This window comes from Macaca fascicularis, chromosome 20, assembly GCF_037993035.2.
Source record: "Macaca fascicularis isolate 582-1 chromosome 20, T2T-MFA8v1.1".
Taxonomy (NCBI): Eukaryota; Metazoa; Chordata; class Mammalia; order Primates; family Cercopithecidae; genus Macaca; species Macaca fascicularis.
The window spans coordinates 43,045,005-43,057,407 of record NC_088394.1 but is presented as its reverse complement, the minus strand read 5'-3'; the positions used below and the strand labels follow the sequence as shown (position 1 = coordinate 43,057,407).

At 36.8% G+C, this 12,403-nt stretch overlaps 1 protein-coding gene across 15 annotated transcripts in view; it reads left to right on the top strand.

Moving 5' to 3' along the window:
• The window catches only part of NETO2 (neuropilin and tolloid like 2), a 63,802-nt gene that overhangs the window by 6,993 nt on the left and 44,406 nt on the right, over positions 1-12,403 (top strand). For 10 of the 15 annotated variants that reach the window (XR_012428703.1, XR_012428702.1, XM_005591843.5 and 7 more), the window contains exons 2-4: positions 4,697-4,753; positions 7,359-7,499; positions 8,153-8,401. Coding sequence is in view for 10 of the 15 variants with exons in the window: in XM_005591843.5 (XP_005591900.1) it covers positions 4,697-4,753; positions 7,359-7,499; positions 8,153-8,401 (447 nt within the window). In the remaining 5 variants the exon portion in view is untranslated. The remainder of the gene's footprint in view (positions 1-4,696; positions 4,754-7,358; positions 7,500-8,152; positions 8,402-12,403) is intronic. The other 5 variants (XM_074026738.1, XM_074026736.1, XM_074026739.1 and 2 more) reach the window with 1 other exon arrangement.

The following is a 12,403-nucleotide window of genomic DNA, read 5'->3' as shown; positions in this document are numbered from 1 at the left end:
TTTTTAGCTTGAAGGTGAGATCTATTTTTATTTCAAGGAATTAATATGTTATCCCAGAACCACTTATTAAATCCATCCTTTCACCAAGGATTTCAAATACCGTGTATATCATAATAAATTCTTGGGGCTGGGTGTGGTGACTCACGCCTGTAATCTCAGCACTTTGGGAGGCTGAGGCGAGCAGATCACTTGAGGCCAGGAGTTTGAGACCAGCCTGGCCAACACAGTGAATCCCCGTCTCTACTAAAATAGAAAGAATGAGCTGGCTGTGGTGGCGCATGCCTGTAGTCCCAGCTACTCAAGAAACTGAGGCACAAGAATTGCTTGAACCCAGAGGCGGAGATTGAGTGAGCCAAAATCACGCCACTGCACTCCAGCCTAGGTGACAGAGTGAGACTCCGTGTCAATCAATCAATAAATAAAAATTAATTCTTGGAGATATATATCTATTTCTGAGCTTTTATTTTTTTCCCATTTTCTTATCTATAAGGTGCTGGAGAATAAGGACCTCGTCTATTTGGTCCATTGCCACCAGGAAGTGAATCACTACCTGTTAGACAATAGGTTGCTGCATGTGTTTAACAGATCATCTGTTTCTTCCTATGTCATTGCTACATTTTTAAAATACTGTAGCTTTACAATAACTATATCATATATTGTTTTTATTTATTTTATGTGATTTCTAAATTTTCTTTGGCCAGTATAACAAAGTCTTCAAGATGAGCATCAGAAACATTTTGTTAAGGCAAAAAACAGGACCCACTATTAAATGTGTGGGCTATTGGAAAGACTCATTATCTTTGCAGCATTATTTTACTACTCAGAAACATGTTACTGCTCCGTTTTATTCAGTATATTTGTTATTTATTTTAGTTTTACTTTCTTCCCTCAATAGCTGTAATAATATTTCAAGTAATTCTCTTGGTTTTTAGATTTTCAATAACATTGAAATCTATAAATAATAATTTTGTCTTCTTTCCAGTATTTATTGCATTCACTAGAATTGCCACTATTAAGTAATAGTGAAAAGAATAAATGTGACTTTGATTTTTTTTTTTTTTTTTAACAGTGGAAAGTAGGCCTTAAAACTGGAAGGCCTAGGAACAGGATTCTCTGCTTAGAGCTAAAATGACAGTGATTCAGGGTAAAAAGAGGAGGAATAAAGGGAGTGGCTTTGAGGATTGTTTAACAGCCTGAATAGCACCTATCTTTATCATCTGAGTGACTTCATTTTAGGTCAGATCTGTACACAGGTTATTATAAGAGTAAATTCAACTCTCGAACCAGGAGTAATGTCATAAATGGTGGGCACTACCTTTCTCAAGCATCAAATCACAAGCAGTTCTCTGTACAATCAAATTGCAGATTAAAGAGTTTAGAATTTTTATTTTTGTGTAGATTTCTGCCTTATAGAATTAGTGCCTTCCTATATACATTATCATTGAATTCAAAGTCTGAGGTATTCCTGTATTTGAGATATTATTGATCCTTTTGGTAAGAGGGAACAGTGGCACCTAGATTGGGAATAAAGACAGAACAAAGAACCACAGAACTGCTTCATGTGCTAAATAATGGCAGGGTTTAGCATTAATGGAATTTGTTTTAATATCTCAGCCTGGTTATAACTCAAGCAGTATACAAAGACCTTGTTATACAACTCAGGAAACTGTGTTTATAATGATACAGAATTTAGAATGGATTAATAGTCACAACTGTATTACCAAAAACTGTATCAGTAAATCTTTCTATCCCTAATTGCTGTGCAGATTCGCCCTATTCTTTATACGTCGTTTTTATATTTAGTGGCTCAGCTCATTTGGTCGATTGAGTTGTGAATAGCTAGTAATTACTTGAGAAAAAAAGAAAACTGCACAGCCCTCTAAATAAAGTGGAAAAGAATATAATAGGCTATTTGGCCTTGCAACTTTATTTTCAGTATGATTGTTCTATCTTACTTGTGTATTCTGTGCAAATTTCATAAAGCAGTTATTTTATACAGGCACATTTTTATTGGTCATTGTATACCATAATTGTGCTGCCACAGTTCATCCCTTTGCCATAGTTGCGATTGCTGTCTTGCCTTCAGTTTATTGGCCTCTTACATGCCCTGTCTGCTGGCTTTGTGTGGTTATTTGCTTATAGATAGATTTGTAAATGTCAAACTGGTAAATAGTTACACCTGTGATTAAGGAGGAACGGTATACTGAGCACGAAATATTGACCAGTGGTGTATGATCTGAATGATATGGGGAGATAGTGTCTTCTAATGAGATAAATTGATACAAATGGTTGGGTTATTTGCTGAATTATGAAATACCTACTATTACCTGACTTTTCTTTTTGGTCATAAATCTTCTTTTTTAAAAAAATGTTTCACAACTCCATTCTTCTAATCAGATCCAGTGTAGAGATGTGAAGAGTTAAAGATCTCAGCATAACGTGAGATCTTCAACACTACCGTCAACCAAAGAAAGGGAAAGGGGAAATTAATGTTATTGAGAAAAGACAGAGGAGACACAGAGGTCGGGAAGGATGCCAGAAACCAAGGATGAAGAGGTCAAATAATTAGATTTTAAGATGTGAACTGAATAACAAGAGCTACCTCTTAACCATTTCTACATTGGTGACTTTGGTAGTAGACACCCAGTACATGCTATTGAGTGAACAGTGGTAACTGTCTACTAACCACTTGCACTAGCAGACTCCAGTGCCTCCACCTCCCTCACCTCTCTCGTCCTGTAAGTTGCACTTGACTGTACATCTGAACCATGTCATTAGTTTCTCCTCCTTTCCCTTTCCACTGCCACCACTCTGCTTCAAAGATGGTAATGCAAACATGATCACCTTTCCTTCCCAATGGTCTTCTCTCTTCTCATTAAAAGTGTAGACTCCACACAACCATTAGGATTATTGGTCTAAAACACAGAAGTGATAACGCCGTACACCTGTTTAAAAACCTACAAGGGCTTCTCATTATAGTTAGAAGTCCAAACTTTTTAGCATGCCATTCAAAACTTGTTACAATCAGATCTCACCCAACTTTTCTCTAACCTACTATACCGCTGTAGCCTTCCACTTGCCAACCACACTGTATTACTCAGAGTTCCCCAAAACCTGCTGTAGGTTAGAGCTCATGCCTCAATGTTTTTATTTTATTTTATTTTATTTTATTTTATTGAGGCATGGTCTCACACTTTCACCCAGGCAGTAGTGCAGTGACACAATCATGGCTCACTGCAGCCTCTAACTTCTGGGCACTAGTGATCCTCCTGCCTCAGCTACCCAAGTGGCTGGGAGTATAGGCACGTGCCACCATGCCTGGCTGATTTTTTTTTTTTTTTTCATAGAGACAGGGCCTCTGGAACTCCTGGGCTCAAGCAGTCCTCTCGCTTCAGCCTCCCAAGGTGTTGGGATTTGCAGGCATGAGCCACCGCACCCTGCCCTCCATGTTCTTATTTAAGCTGTTTCTTTCTCCTTCTCCTGGGCTCAAGTACTATAAGGTCCAACCAGAGTATGCCTTCTTTTTTGGGAGTTTTCCTCATTCTATTTCCCTTAACCCCCAGCAGAATGGACCCTCTGCTTCCGTTATGCCTTCTGCATATCTCCTGTTAAACTCCGTTTCACCTTGTATTGTAGATTCAACAATACATTGATTCCTTGTGGATGCTGGTTTGTCCTAATCTCCATCGTTTATTTAGCAGAATGCCTGGCACATAAAAGTACTATACACATTCTCTCATTTAATCTTCACAGCCACCAATGAGGTTGACCTATTTATACGTCATCTGCATTTTACAAATAAGTAAACTGAGCTGGAAAGGCCTCACAGCTGGTAGAAGGCAAAACTTGAACCCTAGCCTAGATTCATGAAACTCCTTAAGTCCACACTCTTAACCATTTTGCTCTGTTTGTCTCTCCACACCTGTGCATCCTTGGTGCCCACTCTTCAGTGGATACTCTGTAAGTGCCTATTCACTGAATGAATAACTCCAGCAGTAGTTCAGCACAGACTGGCAGTGTGGTTTCCATTGAAAGGGAGAGTGTACCACCCATAAAACTGTTTCTTTAAATCTTCAAACCACATACACAAAACAATTCAGTATGTTGTTGATTGGGTCTCAGAAATGTTCAACATGGAAAAAAAGCTTCAGTGTTAAATACGGCTAGCCTTTGTAGCACAGAGGACAGCATAGTACTGCAAGATGATAAGACAGTTTGAATTGATTTCTAGGAGACTGCTGCCCCCTAACTTGTGTCTTGATTATGAATGTTCTCAGAAAGCAGATATAATCTAATTGAACTTTCGCTGCCATAGCACGTTGCAGAGCCAGCTATACTGCATGTAAACTTTGAGATGGACTACAGTAAATAGAGGAATAGTTAGGATGAGCAAGGTCTGTTGCAAAAACTAAGTGTTTTTTTTTAAAGCTATTAAGTTGAAAAATGCTTTAAATGCCATGTATTATTAAATGCTTGTATAAATGAGTACAAAACCACTTGTCTTTTCTTGGGTTATCTTAAGGGTTAGGTAGCAAATCAGAGCATTACATTTAATGCTTAAAAATCTTGATAGTGAATTTTACTAATAAATAGTGATTTTAGTTCATCTTTTTTTGTCATCTGATTTTCTTTATTGACTTAGTAAAATGTAGTATAGATTCAATTTCGTAACTTTTCTTCTCTGTTATTTCTCTAGTGTTGTTAATAACAGTACTGGTAGTGGAAGGGATTGCTGTGGCCCAAAAAACCCAAGGTAAAGTACTTACATTGGTGACTTACTGCATGTTTAAGACAATGGAATGGCTTATTTGAAAGGATTGCAACTTTTGGGTACTATTTCCATAATCCCTTTGGGGTGTTCCAGTGACCTAAGGCTTTCTGTCAACCCATCAGCCTCAATTTTACTGGGTTTAGCTGCAGTTAACTAGAGTAAATTGTCAGCATAAAGTCTTGCCCTGATAAATTTTAAAAATTGACATCACTAGTAGCTCCTAGCATACTGTGTATTATGTCCAAAAATTAAATGAGATTTATATTTTATCACTAAGCAAAAATAAAAGTCCCTTTTTCTAATTTAAACAAATGAAACACTTCAATTAATATCTTACTCAAAGTCCTTTGGTCCTGTTCTTTTGTCTTGATTTATGATTGATGATTAGCTAGTGTGATTGTTTTTTTTGAGCCAGATTTTTATGTCTGAATTTAGTACATTTCCAGTGTAACCTTGTTTGTTTTTTATTTTCATCTAAGTAATACATACACATGATAAAAATCAAAGCATTCCTAAAAAGTTAGTTAGCAAAAATGAGTTCCCCATCTTGCCCTACTTAACTTCCTGCTCCATGGAAATAATCACTCTTAGCTGATTCTTTTGGTATTTCCCTTCCTTTCTCTAAATAACATGCTGTATTGCTACTTGGTTATTTCAGTTTTAGAAATTAGATAATGATTTTTCACCGTGGAAGATAAGAATTTAGCTCTTTCACGCACCTACTGTCCACTCCATCCATATATGAGTGTTCTTGTATCTTGCATTTGTACCACCCTTCTCAACACAGTTCTGTCATAATTCCGGTTAACTCAGTATTCAGGATTTACATTAAGTCACTCATTCCGCTGAATTTTGTCTTTAGGAAGTTTTCTTCTTTTTTTTTTTTCTGTTTTAATTTTTAAAATTCCCTTTCCTCCGTTTTCTCTCTTCTGCCTTTTCAGGAATTCTATTATTTTACTTGGTTATGACCCTCTTGGTTTTTGTTTCTAGCTCTTCTGCTTTCCATCTTTTTGCTCCACATTCTCTGAGACTTCCTCAACTTTACCTCTAAACCAGGAGTTAGAACACTTTTTCTGTGGATCAGATCGAAAGTATTTAAGGCACTGTAGGCCCTACAGTCTCTGAAGCAACTCTTCGAATTCCTTGACTCTTCTGTCCTGGAACAAAAGCACACAAATGATGGGCATGGGTATATTCCAGTAAAACTTTATTTACAGCAGGCTCCAGGTTATGTTTGGAACAGGGTCATAGTTTGCTGAACTCTGCTCTGAACATTCTGCTGATTTTTTCATTTCTTCTGTCTTTGGAAGCTTTTTTTGGTTCTGTTTTCTGAATATAATATTCTGTTTGTACACTTTGTTTTTGTCTTGTGGATTTACTTTTCTTTCTCAGGATATTAAATGATTATTTTGTGGTGGTGGTGGTGGTGTTTAAATATTTTTCTTGCATAGTCTTTATCTTCTCAGAGTTGCTTTTCTCCAGTTTTTTTTTTAATTAATTATTTATTTATTTATATTAGTGATTTTCCTCCAATGTCTGGTGATCCTTGAGGGCTCATATTTTAAGAGGGACACTAAAAACTGATCATTAACTGTCTGCAGGTGTGGGCAAGGATCAGTTACTGGCTCTTACTGTTGACAGATCTGACATTGGGGAACTCCTGCGTCTGCATCAAGCCTTTCCTAGGGGCTGTTTCGATTCACAGAGAAGAATCTTTTCTTTTCCGGCTTAAAGGCTCAATATCTGATCAGGAGGCCTTTGTGGGAGTTCAGCAGGAAATGAAGGCTGGAACATATGCTAACATTCACTCATCTCCCTGTTTTCCTTCTCAGCTGTGCCTGGTGTCCCCTAGTCCAGTAACCCTGTTTTACCTTCTCCAAAGAAATCACCTTTAGTGTTCTGATGTGGTTGTAGAGCTGCTAGATTTGTGGAGGAGGAAAGGGTACTGAAAATCCAACTCATTCTAAACAAACTTTTAACTAGCCTTGTGTTTTTAAAAAGCCCAGTTTCACTCACCACCACCCCCACCCAACTTCCTGGTACAGCCAGTTGTTACTGCTATATCTACCCCTTTGTATTTAAGAGTTTATATCCTTTTAAAAATGCTTTTATTGTTGTTTAAGTGGAGTTTGAGGAAGGAGCAGAGCTAAGTGCATGTGTTTAGTCTACAATCTTCAACTAAAATTCCTGTGTAACCTTTGAATCTTCTTTCACTGTTGTGTTAATCTAAGTATGAGGGCCCCATCTCAGAGATCATTTCCTGGGATACCTTCATTTTTAGGTTAGAACTGAATTGTATTGCATCTTACTGACTTAGCAGGTTCCCCCATACGGTTTTGCCCTTTGTTAAGTGCGTATAAGCCCTTTATTTCCGTTATTTTACACGGCAAACTTGTCCTCTCCCAGCAAGTTTTCCCTCCCTATCTTTCACTTCTGTACTCAATTTATTGTGCTAAATTTGACAGTGGTTCTTACAAAATTTTATATATGTAGCATAGAGTGAGCAGTTGTTTGGAAACTGGTGGGGAAAGATAAAAATGATTCTCTTTTGCTGTAACGAGTGTTTTAAATGCCGTTTTTCCCTAAGATGGACAAAATATTGGAATCAAGCACATTCCTGCAACCCAGTGTGGCATTTGGGTTCGAACCAGCAATGGAGGTCATTTCGCTTCACCAAATTATCCTGACTCATATCCACCAAACAAGGAGTGTATCTACATTTTGGAAGGTATTTGACCAATTTATTTTCTTGGATTAATTTTTACTTTATTGTAAAACTAAATATGTTGGTAAAATGACCTATGTAAACCAGTTTGAATGAGATTTAAACATGTATTTGAATTAAACTATAGTAATGATAAGTATTTCTGCATATCGAATACATTTACAAGATACTAGCAGAAATGTTAGGGAAAGTTTGAATCTCCCAAAGTATAATTCAACAAGGTACATTAGTATATATGAAAAACTTCTTTGATAAGAAACTTAAACTTACTGGCATCCCTTATAAGGCTTAATTCAAATTTATGTCCACATAAGTGAGTTCCTTTCATTTCTTCTGTTTATTTTTCTGTGTATTGTGGTACATTGTATCTTGAACTAAGTAAGTATTAGCTTCTTGACTCTTCAGTTTGAATCACTCAAAAATATTTAATTTAGTAGATAGCATGTGCCAAAGGAAAAGATTACTATACTTCTACAGAGTAGCATTATTTTTATTGTAAGATACAACATTTATCATGACTTGTATAGCAATTCTCACTAAAACCTTTGTCTATGAAGCAGTTAGCAGAACAGTTGTTCTGCTTTTCTCATTTGTGTCAATACATTTATATTTTTTCTTGTTTGTGTTGCCCTGATTTGCTTACTCTTATTTTCTAGCTGCTCCACGTCAAAGAATAGAGTTGACCTTTGATGAACATTATTATATAGAACCATCATTTGAGTGTCGGTTTGATCACTTGGAAGTTCGAGATGGGCCATTTGGTTTCTCTCCTCTTATAGATCGTTACTGTGGTGTGAAAAGCCCTCCATTAATTAGATCAACAGGGAGATTCATGTGGATTAAGTTTAGTTCTGATGAAGAGCTTGAAGGACTGGGATTTCGAGCAAAATACTCATTTATTCCAGGTAAAGAATAAGTTATCTTTTAAGTGGTTGGGCATCTCACTCTAACTCTGATTTTAGAATCTTAAGGTTAGAAAAGAGATTAATTTGGTCAAGTTAATCAAGTCAAGATTTTAAATAAATTAGCAAAGTCAAAGGGAAATTAGTCCATGAACAAATAAGAAGTTAATGGAAATTGGACATAGAAACGTATCACTTGAAATTTGAAGCGTATCAGAGATGGTGCCACATTTTCTTAGATTTTTTTCTGTCTTACAGCACATGCTCAGGCTAACATTTAAAATATATTTAAAAATGAATACAGTTTTAAAAATAATTCAACAAATTGTCTTGTTTTCAGAATTTCCACAAAAATTGTTTTGTATGATTTTTCTCGTTTAGCTGTTATAATTAACCACTCAACTGAATAAATACTCTAGAATATATTGAGCAATAGAAAGAACACTGCTCTGCACTTGGATGTCAAAAATCTGAGTTTGAATTCTTTCTCTGCCTCCTAATAGCTATGAGACTATTAAGCACAGAATTATGCCTGAGATTTGCCATTAGTAAAATGGGAATGCCTGCTGTATTAGTTTACTGATGCTGCCATAACTAATTACCTCAAATTTGGCCACTTAAAACAGCAGAAACTGATTTTCTTGCATTTGGGGAGACCAGAAGTCCAAAATTGCACAGGGCCTCATTCCCTTTAGGAACCTGGGGGAGGATCTGGTCTTTGCTTCTTCCAGCCTCCAGTGGGTGCCTCAGCCTTGCTGGGCTGTGGCCACATCGCTTCAGTCTCAGCCTTCCTCTTCACAGCTCTTTCTACTCTTTTCAAGATCCTTAACCTAATGGCATCTTTTACCTTGTAATATTTACTCTTTTTTAAAACTATATATGTATATATACACACACACACACACATATATATATGCACCCTACTACTCACAGGTTATGGGGATTCCAGTGTGTGTATACTGGGGGGCTACTGTACCATCAGCCTCCTCCACCTTGTTACCTGCCTCACAGTAGGTGAGAACACTCTGAGAACTGTAAAGCCCTGTCCATTATGGCACGTACATATCCCTAATGTAGAAACACAGAGATGTGCAAGTTACTGTTCCTGTCTTCACCAAGCTTACACACTAACGATATGAAAAAATAACAGTAAAACAACTGTATGATCTTTTTGCTTTTATTTATTTTTCATGCAAGAAATTTAATTGGAAAAAATTAAAACATTGAAATGAAAAGAAAATATCCATAATTCTTCCACCCTGTATATGAAATCAGTGTTAACAATTTGGTGTATATCCCTTCCAGTGTTTTTCTGTATCTGTTTCTTTTGTTTGTTATACAAGATTGGGATTATGGTACACATATAACTTTATTATCTGCTTTTTTGCCTGAAAAACATAAACAACCTTTTTTTCCCTGTCAGTACTCATGTAGGAAATTTTAAGCTTTGCTTCAGTATATATCTGCTCTTTTTAAATTTGTTTTCTGTAATCCCCATAGCCAAACAAGTATTTATTTGCTCAGTGCCAAAAGGATATTTCCAAAAAGTAAAATTTGTCTAATAGACTTTATTTTTTAGAACAGTTTTAGGTTCCCATCAAAATTACACAGGAAGTAGAGACACCATAAACCTCCTGCCTCCCTTTCCATCGGCATCTTTCATGAGAGTGGTGCATTTGTTACCAATGATGAGCCAACATCCATGCATCATTATTACCCAAAGCCTTTAGTCTATAGTTGACATTAGGGTTCACTCGCGGTAGGGTGTGCTCTGTGGGTTTTGACAAATGCATGATGACATGTATCCGCCCTTACAGAACCATACAGGACAGTCCCACTGCCCTAACAGTCCCCCGTACTCTGCCTCTTCATCCTTCCCTTTCCCCAAACCATTGGCAATCGCTGTTCTCTTCAGTATCTCCCTAGTCTTGGTATTTCCAGAATGTCATGTAACTGGAATCATACAGTATGGAGCCTTTTCCAGTTAGCAGTATGCATATAAGTTTCCTCCATGTCTTTTTGTGGCTTGATAGCTCATTTTTCACACCAAATAATACTTCATTGTCTAGATGTACCATGGGTTGTGTATCCATTCTACTGAAGGACATCTTGGTTGCTTCCACATTTTAGCAATTATGAATAAAGCTGCTATTCATGTGCAGGTTTTTGTGTGGACATGAGTTAATTCATTTGAGTAAATTCTAATACATGCCACAACATGGATGAACCTTGAAACATTATGCTAAATAAGATAAGCCAGAAGCAAAAACACAAATATGACTCCATTTATATACGGTATCTAAAGTAGTAACATTCATTGAAACAGAAAGTGGAATGGTTATCAGGGTTTGTGGGGGAAGGGGATTTAATGTTTAATGGGTGTAGACTTTCAGCTTGGGATGATTAAAAATTCTGAAAATAAAAAAATGGTGATGGTTGTACAACATTGTAAATATGCTTAATGCCACTGAATTGTAAACTTAAAAATGGTGGAGCCAGGCGTGTGGTGCACACTTGTCATCCCAGCTACTCGGGAGGCTGAGGCTGGAGGATTGCTTGAACCCAGAAGTTCGAAGTTATAGTGAGCTATGATTGCACCACCGCACTCCAGCCTGGGTGACAGAGCAACACCCTGTCTCTTAAAAAAGAGCAACATTATGAATTTTATGTTATGTATAATTTACCACAATTAAAAAGTAGTAGTGGCCGGGTGCGGTGGCTTACATCTGTAATCCCAGCACTTTGAGAGGCTGAGGTGGGTGGATCACATGAGGTCAGGAATTTGAAACCAGCCTGGCCAACATGGCAAAATCCCATCTCTACTAAAAATACAATTAGCTGGGTGTGGTGGTGCATGTCTGTAATCCCACCCACTTGGGAGGCTGAGGCAGGAGAATCGCTTGAACTTGGGAGGTGGAGGTTGCAGAGAGCCAAGATTACACCACTGTACTCCAGCCTGGGCAACAGAGCAAGAATCTGTCTCAAAAAAAAAACTAGTAGCTAGTAAGCTGTTTTTTCACAGTGGCAGGGAAAAGAAAGATACACAGGATACCCTGCCTTGTGAAATAGTCCACAGGAGTTTGAGAACCAATAGTTTATATCAAAATGACTGATTGGATTAAATTGGTTAGGTGTTTTATTTTTATTAACTAAATCAACTGACTGAAGTAGTTGAAACATTAGTGTCATGAAGACACAATAGATGATGACTGTACATAAGTTTAGACTACTTGACAGAAAAAGACATCCAAAGAATACACTTATTTGAATAGTGTTTTTAAGTATTTAAAAACAAAATCAGCCAACTTCATATGTAAAGATACTTACTTTGGAGTCAAGTAGCTCTTTTTCCTCTATTCATGTTATAGATCATGAGAGCAACTTTAAATGGCCTATAGTTAAAATATAGACAAAGTATAACAAAATGCTTAGGATTTCTAGAGTTTATCACCTTTCATTTGCATTTTATAGTGCTTCACAGTTGTGATAGACATTATATTTAATTTTGTGCTAATGACAGTAATGTCAGGATTATATAATATTTTACAGATGAGGAAACTGAGTCAGAGATTAAGTGATTTTCTTAGTTCATAGAATGGCAAATCCAGGACTAGATTGCAATTCACTAGGCAATACTTCCTGCTCCTCTCATGTCACCTTTATAATGTGGGTGAGGTCACATTGAAGAAAAGCCTTATTAAAAAAAAATGTGGATGAGAAGTCCACAATTTTATCACTAAAAGAGAAAGCCAACACATGTCAAAATAAATAGGCAATGCATAATTAGCTAAATATATCTCTCTCTGATGTTATTTCAAGTCATGTTAATAAAATAAGTTTTGTCTAGGAGTTGGTAATTCTGGAAGAAACCTATTAACAATGGTGAGAAGTTCGTATTTTTTTAATGAAATTCTCTAAGCTATTGGTGATATTTACTGAGGCAGAGGCTCTTAATGGGTTGTTAGTTCCTGGATGTAACTGGGATAATTATGGACATTTTAATGC